At 36.7% G+C, this 14,555-nt stretch overlaps 1 protein-coding gene across 5 annotated transcripts in view; it reads right to left on the reverse strand.

Annotated features, from left to right (window-relative positions):
* The window catches only part of FUT8 (fucosyltransferase 8), a 175,245-nt gene that overhangs the window by 36,199 nt on the left and 124,491 nt on the right, over positions 1 to 14,555 (reverse strand). For all 5 annotated transcript variants that reach the window (XM_084866731.1, XM_084866732.1, XM_084866730.1 and 2 more), the window contains one exon: positions 6,385 to 6,622. In XM_084866731.1, the coding sequence (XP_084722857.1) occupies positions 6,385 to 6,622 (238 nt within the window). The remainder of the gene's footprint in view (positions 1 to 6,384; positions 6,623 to 14,555) is intronic.

The following is a 14,555-nucleotide window of genomic DNA, read 5'->3' on the forward strand; positions in this document are numbered from 1 at the left end:
CTACAATTACATCTGTTTTAATTAATTTTGGAGAATCTCTTTTAATTAATTTTGGAGACAGAGAACAGTATCATTTTTACTGTTATATTGGTTGGCCACTGGGAAAAAGAGAATTCCTCCATTAGTGCTGCTAAAGAAAAATGTGTCCAAATCTCTGTATGAATTGGGATATTGAGTGGCAGTTGTAAAAAAGTGTTGTCCCACATTCTAATCACAAAAGAGATTGTAAAATAACAAGTAAGGAAATAAAAAAGTCTGAGCATTTCCTTCCTTATTTCTGGTCACTAACCTAAACATAGAGTGGAATAAAGACAGAGAAAGAAGCAATGGCCCTTAAAAAAAAATCCACAAATAGAACAGTCCTTTTTGTTAGTATCTCTTACCTGTAGTACCCAGGGGGGAAAAAATAGAATTGTGTTAATTTAAACACAAAACTGAATAACAACATGCTATATTTTACTTAAAAAAGCAATAGCTTTAAAATGCTAGTTTGTCCTTGACAACAGGTAATTCCAAAACAAAGCTGTAGAATGATTTCTTTCCCCGTTATTTTTAAAGAATGGCATGGCTAGAGAGTTTTAGCCACAATGCAAAGACTGCATTCAAACCTTCTCCAAATGATTCTCTCCCTGACCTTTTCTTTAATCTGCTCAGCATATTCTAAAGACCCAGGCAATTTATTTCCGAGAGACAGAACTACAAGATGGTCTTTAAGAAATGGTGTGTCACCTGGCCATTTTGGAGCAGTGGTTAACTATTGACTAATAAACCAGGAAGTCACAGTTTAATTCCGGTCAGGGCACATGCCCGGTTACAGGCTTGATCCCAGTAGGGAATGTGCATGAGGCAGTCAGGCAGTCAATCAGTGATTTTCTCTCATCATTGATGTTTCTATCCCTCTCTCCCTCCTCTTTCCTGTCAATGAAATCAATAAAAACTTTTTTTAAAAAAATGGTGTGGCAAATGCACAGAAGTGTTTTCTTATGCCTCTGTGGCCACTCCATTTTTACTCAATTTCATAGCCAATTCCATTACTTTAATAGAGGAGCATACATAATAAATAGCTAAGGGCATATTACAGAAAGACATATATTAGGTTGTTTTTTTTTAAACAACTGAAAATGCCATTAAATATATATTTTTATTAAAAGTCATAGCCATTTCATATAAAATCACTGAAATTAAAATTACTATTTATCAGTAATGTTTATTTCTTTTTAGATTAAGAAAAATGTCAAAAAAGAGATTTCATTTAATCAAAAGAGAAGCATAATTTAAATTACATATGCACAGCAGACCACAGAACAATGATCTGTTCTTTGTTTTTCATTTGTTCTTATATACATCAATTAGTTCAATAATTACATATTATAATTAACTAGAGGCCCAGTGCATGGATTCATGCACCATGTGGGTCCCTCGGCCTGATCTGCAAGGACCAGGCCAAAACCGGCTCTCAGATATCCTCCGAGGGATCCCGGATTGAGAGAGAGCATAGGTCAGGCAGAGGGACCCCACCAGTGCACGATCAGGGCCAGGGAGGGACCTTAGGAAGGCTGTAGGGTAGTCTGTCTCACCCAGTCTAGATTGGCTGGACCCTAACAGCAAGCTAGCCTACTGGTCAGAGCATCTGCCCCCTGGTGGTCAGTTAGCATCATAGTGACCAGTCAAATGAGCAGTCGGATACTTAGCATACCAGATTTATTATATAGGATAGGATGACATTTTAAAAAGTATTTAAAAGCTATTGCTGAAACCGGTTTGGCTCAGTGGATAGAGCGTCGGCCTGCGGATTGAAAGGTCCCAGGTTCGATTCCGGTCAAGGGCATGTACATTGGTTGTGGACATATCCCCAGTGGGGGGTGTGCAGGAGGCAGCTGGTCGATGTATCTCTCTCATCGATGTTTCTAGCTCTCTATCTTCTCCCTTCCTCTCTGTGAAAAATCAATAAAATATATTTTAAAAATAAATAAATAAAAAGTATCAGATTTTTAAAACTGTATTATAAATTTCATGTAGCCCAGCTATTATCAGATTTTTAAAACTGTCATGAATATAAACATAACATTTATTACTCATACAATGAATGCTGTCCTGCAAAAACTATAAAATTCTGGAACCTTTATGCTTCCCTGCTTTTATTTTTGGTGTTCAGAATATTGTTCAACTGATATGGTATAATTTATCCCCTTTTATCTGGGGATATAATGTACAGCATGGTGACTATAGTTAACAATACTGTATTATAAATTTAAAGTTGCTAAGAGCAAATTTTAAAAATTCTCATTGTGAGAAAAAAATGTACAACCCTGTGAGGGGATGGATTTAACTAAATTTATTGATAGAATACAATCAATTTACCCATATCTCAATATATGTTAATTGTTCACTCAGCTGCCTGCCTTCCCTGATAGCCTGCTCCTGACAGGACAGGGACTGTGCCTCTCTTCTTCATGTAGCTCAGCATGGTGCCTGGCACACAGCACGTTCTTTTCTAAATTTATTATTTTAAGGCTTCCTCCATATACAGATTCCAAATAAAACTCTTTGAGCAAAAGTTTTTTAAAAAGAGGTATGGAGAAAAAGTAACCATCCAGTTTAGATAACTACTCTAGCAAATGACAATTTACCTAAACAGGTATTTAAATCAGACACTTCGAGGGCATTAGATTTTATCATATCTACAAACACTGTTTCTTACTACTTATTATTTTCATTTAAAAGAAAGTTTTTCAATTAGAACTATCAAATTAAGTAATTCAGTTCAATTTATTACATATTTATTAAGACAGTGGGGAAAAGATAAAGAAGGAAATACAAAATAGCCAAAGTGGTTTAATTTCTAATTTTAGTAAATGTTCAATTTTTATAATTAAAAAAGAAAGCAAAGCAACAGTAGAAAATTAAGTTTAAATGGTTGAGGTTCTCTATTGCCAAATCATCTATTCAAGAGTATTTTTATCAACTATAAAAGCATTTCGGAAGCTGGTCCTCATACATAGCCTACAACAGTCAATACACTTTAAACAAATCAGTAACTGTTGGAAGATACTTCAAACAATTAAATACCAAGATTCCCATTCTGAATTATCATAAGTAATCTATTAGGAAGAATTACATCTGTTATATATAGTTAATTTAGGTTTAGGAAACAATTTTAATATAAGAAATTAAATTGACTAATTTATCAGCAACGTTAGAATAAACATCAATATACATGATGGGAGAGATTATGATAATTTTTAATGGAAAGCATAATTTTTAATATTTTGCTTCACTTAACCACATTATTATATAGGATATGGTTTCATATACAAATATAAAATAAGGAAGAAGAAAAACAGAACTCCACCTTTAAGGTAGGATTTAGCTACTGAAATAATCAGATGTGCATACTAATTCCTGTACTGGTGACAGATTTAAACAGGAATTGAACATTAAATTCCACCTTCAGGCACATCATGTCAAATATGTATGAACAATAATAATTTCATGACAGTTGTGCCAGGGGAAATATCCCAAGATTCTCTGTACAAGTCAGAACAATAACAGATACAACTGATGTATGGTTAACTAAAGAATTAATGTCAAAGGCCTTATTAAATTTCATTTGTTTCTCTAAATCTAGAAATGTATATAAACAGAAACAGAAGTGGATTGCAACCATACTTTGCTATGCTCAAACATAAATCTCTTCCTTCTTTTAGATCCAAGATTATCATCTAACTTATTTTAGTTAAGATCTGTTCTGCAAGCATATTGAAAATAATCAGTAGTTTAATTAATTGTGTCCAAAAGGCAGTTTAATTGACTGGCATGAAGAAAAATATATGATTTTAGGTATATATACAATACCTAAAGTAATAAAGGAAAGATCTATTTAATTAAACTTATAATCCTGTACTACCATGATAAAATAACTTCTTTAATCATAAGAACTGCAAATGACAGAGTAAAATACCACTGACAACTTTTCAGTACTGGAAATTATATGAAAGGTTTGGAAAAAGTTACAGGATAGGGGAAGTAAGAGAGTAGAGATATTACAATTAGTCATTTTATTTAGTTCCCAAACATTTAGGAGTTTCTATGTTTCTGATCATTATTCTGCTAGGTAAGGTATACTGGGAAGGAGTTAGACTGGAGGTAGGTACAAGCAAGAGTACTAACCAGATTTCTGTTATTTGTAAGTTGCATAAGTAACTTACTATTAGGCCTTAGATTCCATATAAATAAAGGATGATTTCTAGAACCCATTTAATTGTAGCATTAGAAAAATTCGGAATGTTTTAAATTCAAGTCATTTTAATCTTCATATCCTGTACATACAAAATTTGTAGGGATTAAAAATCAAACAAACCAAGTAACTAGTTGTAGCATACAGGCAAGGCCTAGCTATACACTAAATTTGATAAATCTAATGAGGCCAACTTTTCACTTTTTGATACATAGAATAAGGCTCTTAAAATCATCCTAATGAAGACAAAACTCACATCACAAGATAAGAGTTTAAATTCATATAGAACCTTTTTTAAACTTTTATTGATTTTTTACAGAGAGGAAGGGAGTGAGATAGAGAGCTAGAAACGTCAATGAGAGAGAAACATCGACCAGCCACTTCCTGCAAACCCCCTACTGGGGATGTGCCCGCAACCAATGTACATGCCCTTGACGGGAGTCGAACCTGGGACTTTTCAGTCCGCAGACCGACGCTCTACCACTGAGCCAAACCGGTTTCGGCTAAATCCATATAGAACCTTTTAAAGCACTTTATAGATATTATCTAATTAGCTCTTCTAACCATTTCTGTGAAGTGTCATGTATCCTATCTAATAAAAGGGTAATATGCAAATTAACCGTCACCCCATCACAAAGATGGCGGCGCCCATAGCCACAAGATGGCAGCGCCCAGTCCTCTCAGCCTTGCCAGAATCTCCCAGTCCCGGGGGCAGCTTCTGAGAGTGGGCAGTGTGAGCAGCTTGGCGGAATGCTTGCTTCGTCGCTGTGGCAGCATTCCACACCAGGTCGCGGATGGCCTCTGGGCCGCAGAGAGCCTCTGGGCAGCGGGTGTGGAGCAGCCAGGCCCTGCACAGAGCTACTGGTGCACGGATTCGTGCTCAGGGCTACTAGTTATCCGATATTTTCCAAAGCAGGCAAAAAGAAACAAAGGAACTAAAGTTATCGTTTTGCCAATGACATGGCTCCTTATTCCACATCTAGTGTTTTAGCTTGTGAAAAAAGGTGGTCAGCTCAGTGAGAAATTATATTAATTGAAATGTCTCAGCCTTTTGAAAAGTTTAACTTTCCACAAAATGTGAGTGCAGAGACAGTCTATTGTCTTGCTCAGCATTTCACCTAATAACTTAGTTCAGTATTTTCCACATTGTAGGCACTCAATGTGTATTTGTTCAATGAATAAAGGCTATTAATGATAGCTAACAATTAACAGAGCTTATATATCAGGTGCTGTGTTAAGTACATCACTTGTATTATTTCATTTACTTCTACAACAACTCAAAGAGATAAGTAAATTATTACTTGTCATTTTACTGATGAGGAAATTAAGGTCTAGGTTAAGTAATTTGCTCAAAATCACAAAATAATAAAGGCAGTATTTTTTACAAAGGTAGCCCAATTTTAGATCTTGTTTAAAGATCACCATTGTAGAAACAGACTTGCAATAAGAAACTATATATTCTATTCTCGCTAGAACTTAGGAGAGAAATTTCTTATTGATCTTTATATCTTAGAATGCCTAATATAGTACCTTAATCACAATATTTGTTTCCTGAATAAAATGTAAAATTGCATAATCAAATTAGGCTTCACTGTCCTCAACAGTAAAACAGAGATAAAGGTGCCTCACTGGTTCACAAGTTTGGTCCCTGGGTCTGGCAACTTTGTCCGAAATGCAAATTCTCAGGTCCTTTCCAGACCTACTGTTTTAACAAGCCTTCTAGGTGAGTCTCAGGCATGCTAAGTTTTAAGACCTCAGGTTAATGTTAACTTACAAGATAATGATGAGAATTAACTGAAGTCAATAGTGTGGAATCACTCTAAAAAGTGAAAGGTATATCACCACCACCACCACCATCATTATCATCATCATCATCATCATCATCATCATCATCATCAAAGGAGTAAATTGCATTTCTTGAATAAGCTTAGTGTTTTTGCTAAATCCAGATGAAATAAACATAAAAAATGAACTATAATAGGTCATGAAACACTTTTAAAATAAAATATCATCTTAGATTTTATCTGGATAATGTACAGCATTCATGGACCCAGAGAATAAGATGACTATGAGCCATGAAGTTGTATAAATGATTGATCTGGTTATGTGGCAGTTCAACCCAGAGAATGTGACATCAGGCATCTTACCTGACCAGTGTCCTGTGGAGATGCCATATCGGTCTGTGCAGGTCTCACTTACAGGTCTAAACACAGTTTCCCACCCACCAGTAGCATAACGCCAATTCTGAGACTCCAAGATCAGTGTTCTCTGGGTGCCATATGCAATCATGAAGCAGTAGACCACATGATGGAGTTGACAGCCATAGCCACAGCCTTTGTTGATATTACACACTAGCTTCTTGGCTTTGCTGCAGTCCTTGGGATTCTGTCAGGGAGGAAGAGAAATCAAGGTGAAGATAAGCTGTACAGAGCAACTTCTCTTCATAGATGACAAGTACATAACTCAAATAAGCCAGGACTGATCCAGTATATTTTATAAGGCAAAGAATCGAGCTTTAAAGATCAAATTTCAAAGAATCTACTGAATATTTTATGTGCACACCTAGGGAGATGGCAGTGAAAAAGAACAGTTAGTTGGGAAACACCACAAAACGAACGTGAAATTAAGCAATAACATTTAAACGAATACTATTTTCACTTCTCTATCATGCAGAACCTGCAAGTGTGATCATCTCTGAACTCAAAACTGCGTACACTGAGATATTTATGAAGGAAGTAAAATAGTTCATTTATTTCAGCTGCAATTCAGCATTCTGAGCTTCCCTTCCCTGATGAAATAGAAGTCATTTTAAAGGAAAAATTATAATATACCTACTAATTACACCTATCTCCAGAGCTCTAGATGTCATGAACAAAACCACTATGGAAGTAAAGCCACTGAGTAAAAAGATATCTGAGTTAAAAAATTATTAAATGTCAGTCATGGGACTTAAAAAACAACACCACCAATTTTGATAGTTACTAGTAATTTTCACAATAAAATGCAGAACATGTTCTATTTTAACTGTCTTGAGAATGTGGTATGCTACTTTTTAATTAGGAGATTCATTTACCTGTTTTTATATTTTCTCTGAGATGAATAGAAAGTGCATAAGTCATGTAAGCCAGGACTGAATCCAGTATATTTTATAAAGCAAAGAATCTAGCTTTATCTGGATAATATACACTTAATACTATCAAACAATGGGTAAAAATGATCTTAGCTAATTTGAGAATTTCTTTTATCCATTCTAATATATTAATTCTGCTATAATTCATATGAGTTGCTGCTAAACATCCCTAAGCATCTAAGGTCTTTAAATAAAAATTTGTTTTGACAAGGACTCCTTAGCCTGAGAACTTTTTGAAGCCGTTTTGTCTGAAAGGGAGGAGAAAGAATGGGTGCCTTCAGAAACAGAATCTTCTCTCCCACAAAGCAAGAAGCAAAGTAACTAGTTCTCAATTTATATGAGCCTTGAAGAAAGCAGTCAACAAATCACAAACCTATCACTGTTTTCTAAGGATATTATCTGTTTTGTCAAGAAGAGATCCCTAGAAAACAAAGGCTAAGACAGCGAGGCTATAAAATGTTTCTGAAGGAAAAGCTGAGAAGGGAATATGCAATGGTTACTTTCAGAAGAGGTTATTTTTCACATTCCAATGTGCCATGCAGGCTAGCTTTTTCTATCAAAGCAGAACCTATACCAGCGATTTTTAACCTTTTTCATCTCATGGTAAACTAATTAATAACATTCTGCAGCACACCAAAAAATGTATGTTTTTCAGCAGATCTGAGAAAAGAAGGTATAATTTTGGTTCATTCATACCATTTGGCTATTGTTGTATTGACTGTTGTCACTTTTTAAATTTGACAATCTACTAGTAATATGTGGTATATAAAACTGAAACTCATGGACACAGACAACAGTATGATGGGTATCAAAGGGAAGAGGCTAGTTTTTGTCAATTACCACTGACCCTGGTTGATGTCTGCCAAAAACTTGAAAGCATGTCTCATTCATAAGCAGCAATATATAGAAGGAATGACTTGACTTGAGGTGGTGAACACACAATACAATATACAGATATCGTATTACAGAATCATACACCTGAAACCTATATAATTTTATTAACCAACTAGTGGCCCAGTGCATGAAATTTGTGCACATTAAAAGGGGATTAATTAGAGGAAATATTTTAATATTGCCATTTGCCCTTTCTCTATAATACAAGTGTCGAGATGAAAGAAAATTAGTAAAATGTATATGAAAATCTTCCTCCTGTCAGAGTCTGGGGCACGCTGTGTGACCCAGAGTCCAATCCCCAGCCACCCGTGGCGCCTCAAAAATCACATGAGACCCAGTCCCAGCTAGCCCCAACCCCATTGGGAGAGATCCAGACCCAGCCAACCTCATCCTTTTCAAGTCTTGCTGGGTGGGGGGCACGGCCTCAGGTCCCCTGGCTCCGTGCCAGGTGGAGGGCACAGCTCAGGGCCCCTGTGAAGCCCCGCAGGATGGGAGGCGCAGCCTCAGGTCCCTCAGCACACGCTCAGGTCCCCTAGCCTGGTGCCAAGCAGGGGGCGCAGCTCCAGGGCCCTGTCAAGCACACCTGGTGGGGGGAGCAGCCTCAGGTCACCTGGGCCAGCACCGGGAGGGGGGGGGAGGCAGACCTTGAGGTCCCTCTTTAAGCCCTGCCAAGCCGGGGGCACAGCCTGAGGTCCCCTCGGCCTCCTCTGTGGGTGCCACCATCTTGTGTTATGGAAACCCTGCCTCCACTGTGGGCGCAGCCATCTTTGTGACAGCAGAATGGTCAATTTGCATACTCTCTCTTTATTAGGTAGGATGTCACCCCAGTAAGTCAATAAAAAGAATATACAGAAGGGCCTCAATACTAAAAAAAGTTTTAATGATGCTTTAATAGGTAGCTATCCTATCTAATAAAAGAATAATATGCAAATTAACCATCACTCTGCTATACTCACAAGCCACATCCACCAGCCAATCAGGAGTGAGTATGCAAATTAACCAAGACAAGATGGGTGTAGCCACAGAGAGAGCAGGAGGGAGGCTTGGATTTCCCTAGCGATGGAGGAAGCCAAGCTTTCTGCCTGCCCTTGCTGGCCTAGGCCTCAAGGCTACAAAGGTTCAATTATAGAAGATAAATAAATCCCAGATCCAGGGCCTCTGCTTGGGTCACCAGGGTCTGTGGCTGGCCTGCAAACCACCACAGGCTCCTTGCCCAGGCCGCCCCATGCATCAAGGAATCGCCACCCTGATCCAGGACACCCTTCAGGGCAAACCACCTGGCCCCCACCCATGCACCAGGCCTCTATCCTATCTAATAAAAGAGTAATATGCAGATTGATCATCACTCCAACACACAAGATGGCTGCCCCCATGTGGTCAAAGATCCTGCCCCCATGTGGACACAGATGGCCAGCAGGGGAGAGCAGTTGGGAGGGACCAGGCCTGAAAGGGAGGGCAATTGGGGGCAATCAAGCCTGCACAGGAGGGCAGTTAGGGGGGACCAGGCCAGTACAGGAGGGAAGTTGGGGGCCAACAGAATGGCAGGGGCGCAGTTAGACATCAATCAGGCTGGCAGGGGAGTTATTAGGGGGTGATCAGGCTGACAGGCAGAAGTAGTTTAGGGGCAATCAGGAAGGCAGGCAGGCGAGCATTTGGGAGTCAGCAGTCCTGGATTGTGAGAGAGATGTCCCAAATTGAAGAGGGTACAGGCTGGGTTGAGGGACACCCCCCCCCCCCATGCACAAATTTCATGCACCAGGCCTCTAGTTTTTTATAAAATCTGTTTTTGTTTCTAGTGTGCCCAATGCACACTCCTTTTTATATTTATCTACCAGTTATGCAAGAATGCAGGCATAATATTTTGTTCTATATTGTGATTCTTTTTTATCTTTCCCCTCCCTTGCCTCTTATGGCACTCTCTTCTCTCTCTCCTCTCTCTCTCTCCCTTTCTCTCTCTCTTATACACACACACACACACACACACACACACACACACACACACACACTTGTTATGTGCATAGATTACAATATAGTCCTTTTAAAAGGAGGCTCAGTAGGAAGTAATTCTAAATTCTTATTTGGGAGTGAAAGAAGGGAAAATACAGATTGAAAATGTAACACATACATACACACACACACACACACACACACACACACGCACCCTTAGTCCACTGGGAGAGAATCTCACTCATTTTTCTCTTCTTCTGCCTTGAGTTTTTTCACTCTCTGACCAGGATAAACTTTTGCTCATTTATTAAATATTTATTAAACATTTAATATATACAAGGAAACATGGGAGATGATAATCTAATAGAACAAGAAATCATATGTATCAATAGCTACAATGATAGACTATTTGAATGTTTTAAAATTGTGATAAACAAGAAATTAAGAAATAGTATGGACTTCCACTGGGAGGAAAAATCACTTTCAAGTGTACTGGAAAGAGTTATGAATAAAACTGCATTTATGCTAAACCTTGAAAGATATAATTTATTGTGTTTATAAAATGCTAAGAAAAAAGTACTATTTTCATTAGTCAAAGGACGTCCATAGGGTAAAAAATAGTGAAGAGCAAAGTAAAACTATGAATTTTGTAAATCATATTTATAACATGGGATTTTTGTATATAGGGTCTTCTTAAAGTCAGACTCCTCAAAAGGTACATACATTCTTGCTCATTGCAAGGTGATGACTATTAAAGTTTTAAAAATATGAGGCAAATTTATCAAACTTGGGACAGCATGCTCTAGTTAAAGAACTTTGCAAAGAAAGGCTTGAGAGACAGTTTTCTCTAATTCAGGTTTTGTTATTAATTCAATTTTGTGATTTTGCTTCAATTTGTTAATTTTAAATTGTGACAAAAATGACCTCCTTCCACAATCTTTGCCCCCTGCTCACCCATCCTTCCTTCTCAAAGATACTATTAAAATAATGACATAGTATATGCTCAAAGATAATTCAGACATATCTCATTTATTCTCATAATTTTACGAAACATTATTTCACAGTGGATAAATACAATATCTTTTGTATTTAGTGCTACAAGGTGGCCCAACCATGAGCCCTTTATAAGCTAAGTATTATGTAACATTTTTACAGTTATTATTCTGCAACAAAGATATTACCATAGTGTATATGAATTTAAAAGTGAGGACTTAATATAGGGTTCCTTTGTATTCAGTTTCCTTTTTTTCAGTTTTGTACTTTTTAAAAAACAATTTCTGAGGCATTTCTTTTGATACTGTTAGTTCCCAAGAATGACCCTATCTCAACAGAACTGAAAGCTATATTGTCTCTCACTGTCCTATACTAATAAATCAACATTGGGAAGTACATTTAATCAATCTGACTCTAACTAAGATGGCACATTAAGGGAAGCGGCATCTCTTAAACCTAAATGATTACTAATTCACTAAAGGTACCATCAGTATGTCGAAATGTTTTACTCTTTTCTTTAAAATATCAAAACTTACTGTTGGACATGTTTCAAATTAGGAAGCCAGCTTAATTTCTACTTTGCTAAAAAAAAATAATAATAATAATTTTCAATTGACTAGTAAACAACAGCCATTATTATATTACTTTGACACTGCTAGGATTTAGAGGTTTCCACTGCTTTCATTTAGTAAATTAGTAGTAATTATAAGTTAATGATGTAATATTATGAAATGGCACTGATTCCATGGCTTTTAAATTAAATCATAGATAAAGCCTTTTGCCATGACTATTTACATTTTCCATTCACACAAATAAAAGCCTCTACAGAGGAGAATTTTCCAGCCACAATATAATTTCCCTCATTTCTCTGACCAGTAATTATAATATAAAACATTGCACAAAAAAAGCTAAATTAAAAACAACAAAAATTTAGTCAAAATAAGCTAAATGTACTATTTCCAGGCATCTCTTACAAGTAGTAAATGTTTAATAAACTATTAGCTCCACTGAACTTCATGTACACAGACAAAAACAATGCAATTTTTTTTTGTTACAATACTTAAAATCAACTCTTAGCCAATTTCAAGTATGTAATACAGTATTATTAACTAGTCAGCAGGCTGTACATTAGATCTCTAGAACACATCCCACATAACTGAACCTTGTACCCTTGATCAGCACCTCCCAACACCTCCCATTTCCTCCACCTCCTTGCCTCTGAAAACTACTGTGCTACTCTTTATAAATTTGACTCATTTAGATTACACATGTGAGATCATGCAGTATTTGTCTCTCTGTCTTATATGACTTAGCATAATGTCTTCCAGGTTCATTTTTGTTGTCACAAATAGCAGGATTTTCTTCTATTTTATGGGTGAATAACATTCCCTTACACACATACACACATTTTCTTGATCCATTCATCTATTGGTGGTATGCCACATTATTTATAATAACCAAGATATAATCCCATATCTTGGTTATTATAAATAATGTTGCAATGAACCTAGGGATGCAGAAATGATTTCATTTCCTTTGGATATATACTCAGAAGAGGGATTGCTGTATAATATGGTAGTTCTATTTTTCAGTTTTTTTTTAGGAACTTCTATATTTTTCCATAATGATTGTACCCATTTAAATCCCCACCAACAATACACGAGAGTTCCCTTTCTCCACATTCTCAACAAATTTGCTATCTTTTGTCTTTTTTATAGTGGCCATTCTAACAAGTATAAGGTGATATCTCATTGTGGTTTGCATTTCATTGATGCTTAATAATCTGTTGACTACTCCTATGTCCATATTTTCATTATGGTGTTTTTATTTTTTTTCTATGAAGTTCCTTATATATTCTGGATGTTAACCCCTTATCAGATATATGATTTGCAAATATTTATTTACTCCCACTCCATAGGTTACTTTTTCATTTTGTTCATTGTTTTGTTTGCTGTGCAGAAGCTTTTCAGTTTGATGTAGTCCCATTTGTTGATTTTTGCTTTGGTTGCTTGTGCTTTTGGTGTGTGTGCGTGTGTGTGTGTGTATCACTGCCAAGACCAACATCAAGGAGCTTTACCCTATGTGTTCTTCTAATCTTTTTATGGTTGAAGAACTTACACTTAAGGATTAAAAACTGGAACTTTGAGAATCCTTCCAGCTCCTCTCTAACAACATTCCTTCCGTAGGGAAGAGTTAATCCCTAGATAGATACCTCCTATTAACAAAGAGAGGTAAGGAAATAAACAAAGGAATGAGCCAGGTAAGTTAAATTTTAACATGTTCTTTGCCTGATCTAATCATAAGACTAAACAATTTTTTTAAAATATATTTTATTGATTTTTTACAGAGAGGAAGGGAGAGAGATAGAGAGCCAGAAACGTCAATGAGAGAGAAACATCGACCAGCTGCCTCCTGCACACCCCCCACCGGGGATGTGCCCGCAACCCAGGCACATGCCCCTGACCGGAATCGAACCCGGGACCCCTCAGTCCGCAGACCGACGCCCTACCACTGAGCCAAACCGGCTTTGGCTAGACTAAACAATTTTTAATTTGTTTTTAAAAATTACGATATCTAGCTTTATGTTGGTAATGAAGAAAAGATTCATCAACAGTGGTGAAAGCCTTTTAAGCATATTGGAAACAATCTGATTTTATTTCTCTAAAATTATTTTCAGAACCAAAGCAGAAAAGGTAATAAAACAAATAAGAGAACTGAAGTACTCTATCATGGTAATTAAAATGAAGACTCTGGGCATAGTTAATAATCATGAAAAAAACATACCTTGAAAAGCATTCTTATTTTTAAAAGCCAAGACCAGAAATTATTGTCTCTTAACATATTAAACAGGAATATTTTCATAGCAAAGTTAAGATGGTATGGAGTTGTCCTTTCCATCCTTCTAGCAGAGAACAATGGGTTGCAAATAGTAAGAACAACACAATAGCTGTGGCAAAGTAAGTAAGTTACTAAGTGCTTTAGGAAATCCATTTCCATGTAGGTATTTATAAATCTTTAAGTGTGAAAACTTAATGGAGAAAAGATATCAAGATACATATTTTACAGACTGTTGTCCTGGCAGATGAAGCAAAGACAGATAGTTACTATACAGTTACAGAGAAGAAAAGCTTATCTTCGTAAGTACTGCAATAATTGGCCTGTTTTGCTCTTTGCCTAGAAGTCTCTATTGAATATTTTAATACCCTCTTAGCCCCCCCCCAAAAAAAAAAAAATTCTACAAATTCAGTAGAATGCAAGAAATAAATGTGGTGCATTTCTTCCACTCAGGGTCTTTGAGATAGTATCTTTGGGTGTTCCTCTACTCCAGGGTCAACAGATGTGTACACCAGAGCA

Source organism: Pipistrellus hanaki (genome assembly GCF_964339955.1).
Source record: "Pipistrellus hanaki genome assembly, chromosome: 1".
NCBI lineage: Eukaryota > Metazoa > Chordata > Mammalia > Chiroptera > Vespertilionidae > Pipistrellus > Pipistrellus hanaki.